We start from the raw sequence: 17,112 nt of genomic DNA, 5'->3' as shown, positions 1-17,112 counted from the left end.
TGTAGCAATCTCCAAAGTGAAACACCTGTGCTAAAACTGGGTACGCCGAGTCCGAATAAATGTTTTAAGCTCTTTTGGACCAGTTTGTTCCCGCGGTGCATTTGCTGGTGAGTGGTCTCTACTTCATCTACCTTCGCGACTGTTCTGTGATGTGTATCCACACCTGAGCACGCGACTAATCCTGAATATAAGTGCCTATGTTATGCTACATGAATTATTTCAAAATTTCTCCATCTTGACGTAATTTGGCATTGAGATAATCGACCTACTAATCGTTCATTCAATTGGAAATATTTATATTTCAAATAATTCTCGATTACAGGGCAACAGGTTAAAGGATTAAGTGAAATAACGATACAACATACGTTTATTGACGTCTAATTCAATAGAAACGATTCCAGAACAGTGACAAAGAGCATAGATGGTTTGTAACGTCGTGGATTTTAATTTTGGGTGGTCAAATTTGGAATCTCTAGGTTTGTTTCGAAAGGCAGCGACATCGATGAATGTCGTAGAGATTACGAGGTTCGCTGCTAGATGGCGCTTATATTAAAGTGCTCAGACAAATAAATATGGACAAGTAGTTGGAGCTTTATAATCTGTATATAGACTTAATATATGGTTAGAGGTATTCCACAAGTAACGAAAGGTATGGAATCCGAAACCGACTTTAAAAACAAATGTCACATATTATCTGTGCAATTTGTTGATTGTACTCTGTAAGAAAGATGAATCGGTAACTTTATAGCTTTGCTATTGGTGAGGTTTTTTATGAAGAAAGTCCCGTTATCTTCTCGTTATATACTCGGGCACGTTCGAGTTTTTTCTTTTGGCTGGCTGAAATTTGGAGACATGTAGTTGACTTTCCAAAACATTAAATTTACTTAGAGGCAGTGATGTAAGATACTTGGTAAGACTCGAATTTATATTTGGTTAGCATTCGTGATTATCGAATTTTGTTGTGCTAAAGAGACAAATTCTTGCAGTTCCGGTCAACCATAAAAATTTCCCGTGAGATGTTAAGATGGCTACCTACTGGGAACTAGGGCGGGATATCCTTTTAAGGTACTCGGTTGAAATTGTTTTTTTCTTTGTCCGGCGTAGGTCAAACTTTAGTGACATGTGCTAACCTCCGTATTTTGTTACAGGATGGGAATGTAATATATTCTGAACTTAACCTAACCTATATACGTGACCTAATGTAATCACACTTCTTCTTAATACAACCACGTTATTATGTAGAAACGTAGATTGGTTGTAGACATTTGAAACGCCGGTTCTGAAACCTTTGGTCATTCTTGGAACATTTTTATGGAACCTGAGTTGACTATTACATTTAATCATTTGCACGCGTCGAGTAGCATGCTGTTAGCGGCGTAAATCTTGGAGGTTCGCTGGCCGCCAGACAAAATGACGGACGGATGAATGCAACAGCAAGGTCAGCGACCGCGTGGTGTCAGCTTCCATCATAAACGTCAGGTCGTACCTATTCTTTCTTTTGTTAAATGGAGTCATGCTAAAACTTCTATTTTTATATATTGTTTTTTTAAAAGGATGCGTTACATTAATTGTTGGTGGTGATTCGGATATACCGTTCAGATTACAATAAGATTTAGAGATAACTAGACCTCTTTCGTGAGTGTTTAAAATGCAACGTGTTTGTTGTCCCTTTAGTATAAACGTGTGTAATTGCTAAGCGAACTTAAATGGAATCATCCTTGTGGATTTGGCTGGTAGCGATGTGAATTCATAACTTCTAGTGCGTTGTTCGACGGACCCACTTTAAATACCTAGCCGTGGCAGTGGTTTGGTCAACAAAAATCCAAACGCTATATCGACACCATCTAATCCCCAAGGATTGGTATAATAAAACAAATATTTGAGATAACCACTGTTTATTTACAAAGTATGTACAAAGTAACTTAACATTTAGGAAACCTGGTTTTTTTTATGTAATTTAACCCATTAATATTTTGTCCTTTTAGGGTTTCTCAAGGGTTTAGCATTACTTTTATATTGTAAAAAAAAGGTTCATCTAAAAATATAGAAGCCAAATACCGGTGATTACTGTAAAAGTGTTTTTTTTGTTTACTTAACCCCGCATCCTCCTACGGGTATAGATCCGAAAGCCAGAATCTCGGTGGTAACATTTGAGATTCTGGTCTACAAGCTGTATGTTTGGCTGGTGACGCACTAGAAATTTCATCCAAATCGTTTCACAAAAACCGGCACAAACTATAAGGCTTGCAGTGGCGCCTGGGGATTTTTTTATTAATCCTAAAGGATCTGTACAACGTGGGAGAGAAAAGGGAATAATAGAATCATCCGAACACCACTCTAACAATATTTTTTTTTGTTTTCTGTTCCAATTTCTATTACTATAAGATTTTGTTTCAGCATAAGCTTAATATAAAATAACCCATGATCATTTTTTTTGTGATGGTGTATTTGGCATAGTTAGTTATGTTTATAGAGAAATTTAATTACTGAATTTTTAGTTATTATTGTTATTTTAAGTAACTCAATATTAATTTAATGTTTTAAAAAATAGTTGTACCATCACCAATAAATAATGTCAGGTCATAAGGAAATACAGTTTCACTCTTTGAGGAAGGATGAGCTGGTATACGAGGTCTCGATCAGATCCGAGACTCCGGGTAGTACTGTAGATGAGCTTAGGAGGCAGATGCGAGGCCTCATGATTGAGTGCCCCTCGACTGCCATATTAGAAACAAATATAGACAGCAACACCGAATTAGTAATAATTAATGATAAGTTAAATGAACTAGCCACAATTATTGAAGGATGGGGAAAATCAGGTGATAGGGGATCTATAGCAAGGGCAGAGGCCCTAGCCTATCACCTGTTTCATAGAGTAAACAGATTGAAGGTCGACGAATCAGCTAAGGTTTCAGCCAAGGTCGGGGAGGCCAGACTGAGATTAGGAAAATTTATTGCAATCATTGAAGCGCCTGGAAAAAATGTTTCAGAACAATTGTCTACATCTTCTAAGCCGTCACCTTCAGCGGAGGCTTCGGAAATAGAGTGCTCCGGGGACAAAAACCTGGCGAAGTGGAACCTAAAATTTAATGGCTCCACCGATCCGCGCTCCTTCGTCGAACGAGTGGAGGAGCTTCAGCTTTGCTACGGTGTCTCTGAGGCTAAACTCTTCAGGTCGGCGGTTCAGCTGTTTGAAGATCAGGCACTACTCTGGTACAGAGGTATCAGAGATCAGGTACGCTCTTGGTCTGACCTTAAAAATCTTTTATTAGAGGAATTTGACCCCGTCGATTATGACTATAGGTTGCGAGGAGAGATAAGATCTAGGACGCAGGGGGCTGAAGAGCCCGTGCATATATATTTTTCTATAATGGCTTGCTTGTTTGCTCGGCTGAGGACTTCGATGTCCGAGGTCGAAAAATTAGAAATTCTATTACACAATGTACGCCCAAAGTTTTCGCAGCAGCTCGCGTTGACAACCATTTCATCCATATCGCAGCTGAAAGATGCATGCAGGAAACTCGAAGCGGCCAGTCAAAGGGCCACACAATTTGCTGAGCCCGGCCGTTCGAATTCTATTTTAACTCCTGAATTTACTTATAAAAATAAAAATAAAAATGTGGCATATTTGGACAACGAACAAAATTTTCATTCAAATCAGGTTCATAATGACCAGGGTCGTTATAAACAACATAGCAAGTTGCATCAAAATCGGTTTTATAACAGCCAGGGTAAATATGAACATGGTAACCCTCACAACAAAGGACGGGTTAATGATAATGACCAAACCAGGGCAGGGCCGTCACACACTGGTAACAAATATAGAAACCAGCGGTTAGTGAGGCATAACGTACACTGTTACGGTTGTAAAACCCCTGGGTACACGAAGTTTACGTGTCCAAAATGTAACAAAGCGGCTACTAGTCCAAAAAACTAGTCTGCTCGAACGATGCCAGCATAAATAAAAAATTTAAAAAATTAAAAAGTTTCGGCACTTTGGCATCTGTTCGATTTCAACCAAAAAAGAATGATATTAGGCCTTATCTTAAATTTAAAGTAGTCAACCTTAAAATTTGTGGTCTACTTGATTCAGGAGCATGCATCTCAATACTAGGTAACAACTCTCACGAAAACTTCATCAAAATTGGTTTCAAGCTAGAAAAATTTAGTAATATCTCCTGCACCGTGGCAAATGGTGTTAAGCTGGAAAGTATAGGTTACATGTACCTACCAATAACATGTCATGACACTACCTGTGCCATTAAATTTTTTGTTATACCTACAATAATATCGGATATAATATTAGGTATAGATTTTTGGAGGGCATTCAATATCGCCCCAGAGATACTAGACTGCATTGACTATAAGTATCAACCAGCGAGCTTCTGCGAGACTTTGAGTACGAATAGGGTAAACACTATTCAGTCTTTGGAAAATCTGTCAACCGAGCAGAAAGAACTAGCAAATGCCATTATAGGGAAATTCCATGACATCTCTTTTGAATTAAAAGGTCTTGGTAGGACGTCCTTAATAGAGCACGACATCGACACAGGTGATGCTCTACCCATTAGGGTAAAACAATATCCGCTATCGCCGGAAAAGAAGGTGGCGTTGCAGGAAGAGTTAAAAAAGATGTTGGCATTAGACGTCGTTACTCCCAGTGAAAGTCCGTGGAACAACCCAGTTATTTTAGTCAAAAAGGCAAATGGTGATTGGAGGTTCTGCTTGGACTGCAGGAAGCTAAACGCAGTGACAAAGAAGGACTCGTATGCTATACCATACATTCCTCAAATACTTGATAGTTTGAAGGAGGCCAAATTCCTGTCGACTATAGATCTGTCATCTTCATTTTGGCAGATACCTCTATCAGAACGTTCACAGGAAAAAGTGAGTTTCCAAATTGAAGGGGCAGGATTATTTAAATTCAAAGTTGTGGCCTTTGGACTTTGTAATGCTCCGGCGCGGCAACAAAGATTAATGGATAAATTAATAAATCAAAACTTTTGTAGTGACGTAGACAATGGTTATGTTTTTTGTTATATAGATGACATTGTGATATGTTCATCGGATTTCTCTACTCACTTGTTGTTGCTAAATAGAGTCCTGGATAAATTAAAGTCAGCTAACTTGACAGTGTCTTTTGACAAATGCAAATTCTTTAGGGAGTCAATCAAGTATTTAGGTTATGTAGTTGATGAGTTTGGGTTACATACGGATCCTGATAAGATCTCTTCAATTTTAAATTTTCCGACCCCAACCACAGCCCGGGAAGTAAAAGTATTTTTAGGAACTTGCTCTTGGTACAGGCGATTTATTCGTAACTTTTCAACAATTGCAGCACCGCTGAACAAGCTGACCAGCAAAGGGAGGAACGCGCCGAGGTTCCAGTGGAACGAGGCAGCTGACAAGGCCTTCTCGTTGCTAAAAAATGCATTGGTGTCAGCTCCAGTATTAGCAGTTCCTGATTTTAGTAAGCCTTTTACTGTCCATTGTGATGCTTCGTCGTACGGTTTGGGGGGAATGTTGTCACAGATGATCGAGGGTCACGATCATCCGATAGCTTATGTTAGTAGATCTTTAAATAAGAATGAAAGGAACTACAGTGCTACGGAACGGGAGGCCCTAGCAGTCATATTTGCAGTCGAAAAGTTCCAAGCGTACTTAGGAAGTAGGAAGTTCACGATAGTTACAGACCATTCGTCTTTAAAGTGGTTTTTGAATTTGGAAAATCCTTCTGGTAGGTTAGCTCGATGGGGTTGCCGACTGTCTCAATTCGATTTTGAGATAGAACATAGAAAAGGCACAGACAATGTAGTTCCTGATGCTCTATCGCGACTCATGAAAGTTGAGGCAATCCATGCAACGTCTGATACACCTACCTCAGGTATGAAAGATGAATGGTATGAGAGGATAAAAAATAATTGTGTTTCTAAACCTACACACTTTCCAAATTATATGGTTAAAGATAATATTTTATTTCGCTTAAGTAAAAGCAAGTATGATCTAATAAGCGAGTTTGATTGGAAAGAGGTCATTCCAAAAGGTTTGAGAAACAAAATTATAAGTGAGAACCATTGTGAACCAACAGCTGCACACCTAGGTGTTTTTAAAACACATAGACGCTTATGTTTAAGATATTTCTGGCCGGGTATGTACAAAGACATAGAAAATTTCGTAAAATCATGTGACGTATGTAAAGCATATAAACATTCTACACAAGCAGTCCCTGGTTTGATGGGGAAACCAAAGGTATGTTCACGTCCCTTCCAAGTAGTGAGTTTGGACTTAGCGGGTCCACTTCCACGAAGTAGGTCTGGATACACATACCTGCTAGTAATAACGTGCGTTTTCTCTAAATACACTCTACTATTTCCGTTACGCCGCGCAACATCAGCGTTGGTGGCTAAAAACTTCGAAGACGGGTTGGTCCTGGTACATGGAGCGCCGGAGACGGTAATCCTGGACAACGGAACACAAATGACCGGTTCCGAGTTCAGGAATGTCATAAAGCGCTACAACGTGCCAAGGCTTCACTATACTCCTCGTTACACTCCGCAAGTAAACCTGGTAGAACGCTACAACAAAACAATTATGACCGCTGTAGCGTCGTATGTAGAAGAGGATCATCGAACCTGGGACCTAAATCTAAGAAAGATCCAGTTCGCAATAAATAGCGCGATAAATGAATCGACTGGGTTTTCACCGTTTTTCTTAGTACACGCCCGTGAGCCAGTGATAAACGGAGATTTCTACTTAGATACGCAGAGTGAGTACAAGGTAGCTATGCCACGTGATGAATATGCTGGGAAGTTTGGATGCATGGAGGAGATTTATGATAGTGTTCGCAAGAAACTTCTAGAGGCACACGCTAGGAACGCACAATATTATAACCGTAGGCGAAGAAATGCTAGATTCGCAGTAGGGGATTGGGTATGGAAAACCACATATACACAAAGTGACGCGCAAAAATTCAAAATGGCAAAGCTTGCTCCTAAATACGAAAAGTGTAAAATAGTCAAAGTATTGTCACCACTAGTATACGAACTAGAGAGGAAAGACGGTACAAAAATAGGCTCTTGGCATATTAAAGACCTAAAACGGTAGACTAACTCATATATTCGTCCATAAAGTGTATAAATACTAAGTTAGGTACTTAAACACACAAGAAGAATGGTAAAGTACACTTATAAATACAAATAGGTTACTACAGTTTGATAGAGTGATGAATGAAAGGTCAGTATAAATGATGAGGTAGGTGTGTATTAGAAATGGATGGATCAAGTTGGATTGGGTTAGTCGGAAATTCCTGAAAGGTGATTAGAGAAATATTATTATCACGCTATGAACAAAATATAGTTCGTGAGATATTTACTGTGCTGTGTTTAACACAGAGACGCTTTGTTCCCAGAGATCTGTTAGCAATCGTTGTGCTAGGAATTATTCCCAGACTCTGGGCATTTATTATGGAGTCATATGAACTCATTTCACATGGAGACTCAGTCCCATGTTGGTATATGGTATAGTGATAACATGTATTACAGTTTGAAATAGGCTGTGTTAGATCAAGCTGCATGAAGCAACAAGATCGTTTATGATATTTTCATAAGTTATTCTCCAGTAGTGTTGTTTAGTTTTAGAATTTCTTATAGAGTTAGGTGGGCGTAGTTTAAAGAAGATAGTGAATAATTTAGGTGATTGAACCTAACATTATAATAGGTAGCCGGAAATTATTGTTATTAGTTGCCGACGAGCAAAAATAGATAGAGTTATTATGTTTGCTATTATTTTATGAGAGTATAAATTCAAGATGTAAAAGAGAACCAGGCATTTTTGTTACAGCAAAGGGAAACCGGAACAAGTATCTACATCAACGTTAGTTATAGTTTAATTTTAGGTATCATCGGTATTTAGGTATATATATATTTTTTTTTCTTTTACTTATATTTCTTTATGTAGTTTAGATGAGTGTTTTATTCCATTATCAGTGTTAGCATAGAGTGTTTTTTTTTTTTTATAACGTCGTTACAGATGATTGCTTCTTAGAGCGCTGAGGGCAGCGAAAGTTTTTTGGTAGCAAAAAACTTCTACTATTTTGGGGGGTATTGTAACGTCGTGGATTTTAATTTTGGGTGGTCAAATTTGGAATCTCTAGGTTTGTTTCGAAAGGCAGCGACATCGATGAATGTCGTAGAGATTACGAGGTTCGCTGCTAGATGGCGCTTATATTAAAGTGCTCAGACAAATAAATATGGACAAGTAGTTGGAGCTTTATAATCTGTATATAGACTTAATATATGGTTAGAGGTATTCCACAAGTAACGAAAGGTATGGAATCCGAAACCGACTTTAAAAACAAATGTCACATATTATCTGTGCAATTTGTTGATTGTACTCTGTAAGAAAGATGAATCGGTAACTTTATAGCTTTGCTATTGGTGAGGTTTTTTATGAAGAAAGTCCCGTTATCTTCTCGTTATATACTCGGGCACGTTCGAGTTTTTTCTTTTGGCTGGCTGAAATTTGGAGACATGTAGTTGACTTTCCAAAACATTAAATTTACTTAGAGGCAGTGATGTAAGATACTTGGTAAGACTCGAATTTATATTTGGTTAGCATTCGTGATTATCGAATTTTGTTGTGCTAAAGAGACAAATTCTTGCAGTTCCGGTCAACCATAAAAATTTCCCGTGAGATGTTAAGATGGCTACCTACTGGGAACTAGGGCGGGATATCCTTTTAAGGTACTCGGTTGAAATTGTTTTTTTCTTTGTCCGGCGTAGGTCAAACTTTAGTGACATGTGCTAACCTCCGTATTTTGTTACAGGATGGGAATGTAATATATTCTGAACTTAACCTAACCTATATACGTGACCTAATGTAATCACACTTCTTCTTAATACAACCACGTTATTATGTAGAAACGTAGATTGGTTGTAGACATTTGAAACGCCGGTTCTGAAACCTTTGGTCATTCTTGGAACATTTTTATGGAACCTGAGTTGACTATTACATTTAATCATTTGCACGCGTCGAGTAGCATGCTGTTAGCGGCGTAAATCTTGGAGGTTCGCTGGCCGCCAGACAAAATGACGGACGGATGAATGCAACAGCAAGGTCAGCGACCGCGTGGTGTCAGCTTCCATCATAAACGTCAGGTCGTACCTATTCTTTCTTTTGTTAAATGGAGTCATGCTAAAACTTCTATTTTTATATATTGTTTTTTTAAAAGGATGCGTTACATTAATTGTTGGTGGTGATTCGGATATACCGTTCAGATTACAATAAGATTTAGAGATAACTAGACCTCTTTCGTGAGTGTTTAAAATGCAACGTGTTTGTTGTCCCTTTAGTATAAACGTGTGTAATTGCTAAGCGAACTTAAATGGAATCATCCTTGTGGATTTGGCTGGTAGCGATGTGAATTCATAACTTCTAGTGCGTTGTTCGACGGACCCACTTTAAATACCTAGCCGTGGCAGTGGTTTGGTCAACAAAAATCCAAACGCTATATCGACACCATCTAATCCCCAAGGATTGGTATAATAAAACAAATATTTGAGATAACCACTGTTTATTTACAAAGTATGTACAAAGTAACTTAACATTTAGGAAACCTGGTTTTTTTTATGTAATTTAACCCATTAATATTTTGTCCTTTTAGGGTTTCTCAAGGGTTTAGCATTACTTTTATATTGTAAAAAAAAGGTTCATCTAAAAATATAGAAGCCAAATACCGGTGATTACTGTAAAAGTGTTTTTTTTGTTTACTTAACCCCGCATCCTCCTACGGGTATAGATCCGAAAGCCAGAATCTCGGTGGTAACATTTGAGATTCTGGTCTACAAGCTGTATGTTTGGCTGGTGACGCACTAGAAATTTCATCCAAATCGTTTCACAAAAACCGGCACAAACTATAAGGCTTGCAGTGGCGCCTGGGGATTTTTTTATTAATCCTAAAGGATCTGTACAACGTGGGAGAGAAAAGGGAATAATAGAATCATCCGAACACCACTCTAACAATATTTTTTTTTGTTTTCTGTTCCAATTTCTATTACTATAAGATTTTGTTTCAGCATAAGCTTAATATAAAATAACCCATGATCATTTTTTTTGTGATGGTGTATTTGGCATAGTTAGTTATGTTTATAGAGAAATTTAATTACTGAATTTTTAGTTATTATTGTTATTTTAAGTAACTCAATATTAATTTAATGTTTTAAAAAATAGTTGTACCATCACCAATAAATAATGTCAGGTCATAAGGAAATACAGTTTCACTCTTTGAGGAAGGATGAGCTGGTATACGAGGTCTCGATCAGATCCGAGACTCCGGGTAGTACTGTAGATGAGCTTAGGAGGCAGATGCGAGGCCTCATGATTGAGTGCCCCTCGACTGCCATATTAGAAACAAATATAGACAGCAACACCGAATTAGTAATAATTAATGATAAGTTAAATGAACTAGCCACAATTATTGAAGGATGGGGAAAATCAGGTGATAGGGGATCTATAGCAAGGGCAGAGGCCCTAGCCTATCACCTGTTTCATAGAGTAAACAGATTGAAGGTCGACGAATCAGCTAAGGTTTCAGCCAAGGTCGGGGAGGCCAGACTGAGATTAGGAAAATTTATTGCAATCATTGAAGCGCCTGGAAAAAATGTTTCAGAACAATTGTCTACATCTTCTAAGCCGTCACCTTCAGCGGAGGCTTCGGAAATAGAGTGCTCCGGGGACAAAAACCTGGCGAAGTGGAACCTAAAATTTAATGGCTCCACCGATCCGCGCTCCTTCGTCGAACGAGTGGAGGAGCTTCAGCTTTGCTACGGTGTCTCTGAGGCTAAACTCTTCAGGTCGGCGGTTCAGCTGTTTGAAGATCAGGCACTACTCTGGTACAGAGGTATCAGAGATCAGGTACGCTCTTGGTCTGACCTTAAAAATCTTTTATTAGAGGAATTTGACCCCGTCGATTATGACTATAGGTTGCGAGGAGAGATAAGATCTAGGACGCAGGGGGCTGAAGAGCCCGTGCATATATATTTTTCTATAATGGCTTGCTTGTTTGCTCGGCTGAGGACTTCGATGTCCGAGGTCGAAAAATTAGAAATTCTATTACACAATGTACGCCCAAAGTTTTCGCAGCAGCTCGCGTTGACAACCATTTCATCCATATCGCAGCTGAAAGATGCATGCAGGAAACTCGAAGCGGCCAGTCAAAGGGCCACACAATTTGCTGAGCCCGGCCGTTCGAATTCTATTTTAACTCCTGAATTTACTTATAAAAATAAAAATAAAAATGTGGCATATTTGGACAACGAACAAAATTTTCATTCAAATCAGGTTCATAATGACCAGGGTCGTTATAAACAACATAGCAAGTTGCATCAAAATCGGTTTTATAACAGCCAGGGTAAATATGAACATGGTAACCCTCACAACAAAGGACGGGTTAATGATAATGACCAAACCAGGGCAGGGCCGTCACACACTGGTAACAAATATAGAAACCAGCGGTTAGTGAGGCATAACGTACACTGTTACGGTTGTAAAACCCCTGGGTACACGAAGTTTACGTGTCCAAAATGTAACAAAGCGGCTACTAGTCCAAAAAACTAGTCTGCTCGAACGATGCCAGCATAAATAAAAAATTTAAAAAATTAAAAAGTTTCGGCACTTTGGCATCTGTTCGATTTCAACCAAAAAAGAATGATATTAGGCCTTATCTTAAATTTAAAGTAGTCAACCTTAAAATTTGTGGTCTACTTGATTCAGGAGCATGCATCTCAATACTAGGTAACAACTCTCACGAAAACTTCATCAAAATTGGTTTCAAGCTAGAAAAATTTAGTAATATCTCCTGCACCGTGGCAAATGGTGTTAAGCTGGAAAGTATAGGTTACATGTACCTACCAATAACATGTCATGACACTACCTGTGCCATTAAATTTTTTGTTATACCTACAATAATATCGGATATAATATTAGGTATAGATTTTTGGAGGGCATTCAATATCGCCCCAGAGATACTAGACTGCATTGACTATAAGTATCAACCAGCGAGCTTCTGCGAGACTTTGAGTACGAATAGGGTAAACACTATTCAGTCTTTGGAAAATCTGTCAACCGAGCAGAAAGAACTAGCAAATGCCATTATAGGGAAATTCCATGACATCTCTTTTGAATTAAAAGGTCTTGGTAGGACGTCCTTAATAGAGCACGACATCGACACAGGTGATGCTCTACCCATTAGGGTAAAACAATATCCGCTATCGCCGGAAAAGAAGGTGGCGTTGCAGGAAGAGTTAAAAAAGATGTTGGCATTAGACGTCGTTACTCCCAGTGAAAGTCCGTGGAACAACCCAGTTATTTTAGTCAAAAAGGCAAATGGTGATTGGAGGTTCTGCTTGGACTGCAGGAAGCTAAACGCAGTGACAAAGAAGGACTCGTATGCTATACCATACATTCCTCAAATACTTGATAGTTTGAAGGAGGCCAAATTCCTGTCGACTATAGATCTGTCATCTTCATTTTGGCAGATACCTCTATCAGAACGTTCACAGGAAAAAGTGAGTTTCCAAATTGAAGGGGCAGGATTATTTAAATTCAAAGTTGTGGCCTTTGGACTTTGTAATGCTCCGGCGCGGCAACAAAGATTAATGGATAAATTAATAAATCAAAACTTTTGTAGTGACGTAGACAATGGTTATGTTTTTTGTTATATAGATGACATTGTGATATGTTCATCGGATTTCTCTACTCACTTGTTGTTGCTAAATAGAGTCCTGGATAAATTAAAGTCAGCTAACTTGACAGTGTCTTTTGACAAATGCAAATTCTTTAGGGAGTCAATCAAGTATTTAGGTTATGTAGTTGATGAGTTTGGGTTACATACGGATCCTGATAAGATCTCTTCAATTTTAAATTTTCCGACCCCAACCACAGCCCGGGAAGTAAAAGTATTTTTAGGAACTTGCTCTTGGTACAGGCGATTTATTCGTAACTTTTCAACAATTGCAGCACCGCTGAACAAGCTGACCAGCAAAGGGAGGAACGCGCCGAGGTTCCAGTGGAACGAGGCAGCTGACAAGGCCTTCTCGTTGCTAAAAAATGCATTGGTGTCAGCTCCAGTATTAGCAGTTCCTGATTTTAGTAAGCCTTTTACTGTCCATTGTGATGCTTCGTCGTACGGTTTGGGGGGAATGTTGTCACAGATGATCGAGGGTCACGATCATCCGATAGCTTATGTTAGTAGATCTTTAAATAAGAATGAAAGGAACTACAGTGCTACGGAACGGGAGGCCCTAGCAGTCATATTTGCAGTCGAAAAGTTCCAAGCGTACTTAGGAAGTAGGAAGTTCACGATAGTTACAGACCATTCGTCTTTAAAGTGGTTTTTGAATTTGGAAAATCCTTCTGGTAGGTTAGCTCGATGGGGTTGCCGACTGTCTCAATTCGATTTTGAGATAGAACATAGAAAAGGCACAGACAATGTAGTTCCTGATGCTCTATCGCGACTCATGAAAGTTGAGGCAATCCATGCAACGTCTGATACACCTACCTCAGGTATGAAAGATGAATGGTATGAGAGGATAAAAAATAATTGTGTTTCTAAACCTACACACTTTCCAAATTATATGGTTAAAGATAATATTTTATTTCGCTTAAGTAAAAGCAAGTATGATCTAATAAGCGAGTTTGATTGGAAAGAGGTCATTCCAAAAGGTTTGAGAAACAAAATTATAAGTGAGAACCATTGTGAACCAACAGCTGCACACCTAGGTGTTTTTAAAACACATAGACGCTTATGTTTAAGATATTTCTGGCCGGGTATGTACAAAGACATAGAAAATTTCGTAAAATCATGTGACGTATGTAAAGCATATAAACATTCTACACAAGCAGTCCCTGGTTTGATGGGGAAACCAAAGGTATGTTCACGTCCCTTCCAAGTAGTGAGTTTGGACTTAGCGGGTCCACTTCCACGAAGTAGGTCTGGATACACATACCTGCTAGTAATAACGTGCGTTTTCTCTAAATACACTCTACTATTTCCGTTACGCCGCGCAACATCAGCGTTGGTGGCTAAAAACTTCGAAGACGGGTTGGTCCTGGTACATGGAGCGCCGGAGACGGTAATCCTGGACAACGGAACACAAATGACCGGTTCCGAGTTCAGGAATGTCATAAAGCGCTACAACGTGCCAAGGCTTCACTATACTCCTCGTTACACTCCGCAAGTAAACCTGGTAGAACGCTACAACAAAACAATTATGACCGCTGTAGCGTCGTATGTAGAAGAGGATCATCGAACCTGGGACCTAAATCTAAGAAAGATCCAGTTCGCAATAAATAGCGCGATAAATGAATCGACTGGGTTTTCACCGTTTTTCTTAGTACACGCCCGTGAGCCAGTGATAAACGGAGATTTCTACTTAGATACGCAGAGTGAGTACAAGGTAGCTATGCCACGTGATGAATATGCTGGGAAGTTTGGATGCATGGAGGAGATTTATGATAGTGTTCGCAAGAAACTTCTAGAGGCACACGCTAGGAACGCACAATATTATAACCGTAGGCGAAGAAATGCTAGATTCGCAGTAGGGGATTGGGTATGGAAAACCACATATACACAAAGTGACGCGCAAAAATTCAAAATGGCAAAGCTTGCTCCTAAATACGAAAAGTGTAAAATAGTCAAAGTATTGTCACCACTAGTATACGAACTAGAGAGGAAAGACGGTACAAAAATAGGCTCTTGGCATATTAAAGACCTAAAACGGTAGACTAACTCATATATTCGTCCATAAAGTGTATAAATACTAAGTTAGGTACTTAAACACACAAGAAGAATGGTAAAGTACACTTATAAATACAAATAGGTTACTACAGTTTGATAGAGTGATGAATGAAAGGTCAGTATAAATGATGAGGTAGGTGTGTATTAGAAATGGATGGATCAAGTTGGATTGGGTTAGTCGGAAATTCCTGAAAGGTGATTAGAGAAATATTATTATCACGCTATGAACAAAATATAGTTCGTGAGATATTTACTGTGCTGTGTTTAACACAGAGACGCTTTGTTCCCAGAGATCTGTTAGCAATCGTTGTGCTAGGAATTATTCCCAGACTCTGGGCATTTATTATGGAGTCATATGAACTCATTTCACATGGAGACTCAGTCCCATGTTGGTATATGGTATAGTGATAACATGTATTACAGTTTGAAATAGGCTGTGTTAGATCAAGCTGCATGAAGCAACAAGATCGTTTATGATATTTTCATAAGTTATTCTCCAGTAGTGTTGTTTAGTTTTAGAATTTCTTATAGAGTTAGGTGGGCGTAGTTTAAAGAAGATAGTGAATAATTTAGGTGATTGAACCTAACATTATAATAGGTAGCCGGAAATTATTGTTATTAGTTGCCGACGAGCAAAAATAGATAGAGTTATTATGTTTGCTATTATTTTATGAGAGTATAAATTCAAGATGTAAAAGAGAACCAGGCATTTTTGTTACAGCAAAGGGAAACCGGAACAAGTATCTACATCAACGTTAGTTATAGTTTAATTTTAGGTATCATCGGTATTTAGGTATATATATATTTTTTTTTCTTTTACTTATATTTCTTTATGTAGTTTAGATGAGTGTTTTATTCCATTATCAGTGTTAGCATAGAGTGTTTTTTTTTTTTTATAACGTCGTTACAGATGATTGCTTCTTAGAGCGCTGAGGGCAGCGAAAGTTTTTTGGTAGCAAAAAACTTCTACTATTTTGGGGGGTATTGTAACGTCGTGGATTTTAATTTTGGGTGGTCAAATTTGGAATCTCTAGGTTTGTTTCGAAAGGCAGCGACATCGATGAATGTCGTAGAGATTACGAGGTTCGCTGCTAGATGGCGCTTATATTAAAGTGCTCAGACAAATAAATATGGACAAGTAGTTGGAGCTTTATAATCTGTATATAGACTTAATATATGGTTAGAGGTATTCCACAAGTAACGAAAGGTATGGAATCCGAAACCGACTTTAAAAACAAATGTCACATATTATCTGTGCAATTTGTTGATTGTACTCTGTAAGAAAGATGAATCGGTAACTTTATAGCTTTGCTATTGGTGAGGTTTTTTATGAAGAAAGTCCCGTTATCTTCTCGTTATATACTCGGGCACGTTCGAGTTTTTTCTTTTGGCTGGCTGAAATTTGGAGACATGTAGTTGACTTTCCAAAACATTAAATTTACTTAGAGGCAGTGATGTAAGATACTTGGTAAGACTCGAATTTATATTTGGTTAGCATTCGTGATTATCGAATTTTGTTGTGCTAAAGAGACAAATTCTTGCAGTTCCGGTCAACCATAAAAATTTCCCGTGAGATGTTAAGATGGCTACCTACTGGGAACTAGGGCGGGATATCCTTTTAAGGTACTCGGTTGAAATTGTTTTTTTCTTTGTCCGGCGTAGGTCAAACTTTAGTGACATGTGCTAACCTCCGTATTTTGTTACAGGATGGGAATGTAATATATTCTGAACTTAACCTAACCTATATACGTGACCTAATGTAATCACACTTCTTCTTAATACAACCACGTTATTATGTAGAAACGTAGATTGGTTGTAGACATTTGAAACGCCGGTTCTGAAACCTTTGGTCATTCTTGGAACATTTTTATGGAACCTGAGTTGACTATTACATTTAATCATTTGCACGCGTCGAGTAGCATGCTGTTAGCGGCGTAAATCTTGGAGGTTCGCTGGCCGCCAGACAAAATGACGGACGGATGAATGCAACAGCAAGGTCAGCGACCGCGTGGTGTCAGCTTCCATCATAAACGTCAGGTCGTACCTATTCTTTCTTTTGTTAAATGGAGTCATGCTAAAACTTCTATTTTTATATATTGTTTTTTTAAAAGGATGCGTTACATTAATTGTTGGTGGTGATTCGGATATACCGTTCAGATTACAATAAGATTTAGAGATAACTAGACCTCTTTCGTGAGTGTTTAAAATGCAACGTGTTTGTTGTCCCTTTAGTATAAACGTGTGTAATTGCTAAGCGAACTTAAATGGAATCATCCTTGTGGATTTGGCTGGTAGCGATGTGAATTCATAACTTCTAG

General features: G+C 38.5%; 2 protein-coding genes across 3 annotated transcripts in view; one reads left to right on the top strand and one right to left on the bottom strand.

Moving 5' to 3' along the window:
• LOC112047706 (terminal nucleotidyltransferase 5C) overlaps positions 1 to 17,112 on the bottom strand; it is a 214,693-nt gene that overhangs the window by 16,069 nt on the left and 181,512 nt on the right. The window lies entirely within an intron of this gene.
• On the top strand, positions 2,573 to 7,566 carry LOC128198556 (uncharacterized). The gene is made up of 2 exons (XM_052884622.1): positions 2,573 to 3,235; positions 5,339 to 7,566. Exons 1-2 carry the CDS (start codon positions 2,573 to 2,575, stop codon positions 5,345 to 5,347), a joined length of 672 nt encoding a protein of 223 aa, XP_052740582.1. The 3' UTR covers positions 5,348 to 7,566.

Source organism: Bicyclus anynana, chromosome 12 (assembly GCF_947172395.1).
Source record: "Bicyclus anynana chromosome 12, ilBicAnyn1.1, whole genome shotgun sequence".
Taxonomy (NCBI): Eukaryota; Metazoa; Arthropoda; class Insecta; order Lepidoptera; family Nymphalidae; genus Bicyclus; species Bicyclus anynana.
This window is presented reverse-complemented; position numbering and strand designations above follow the sequence as displayed.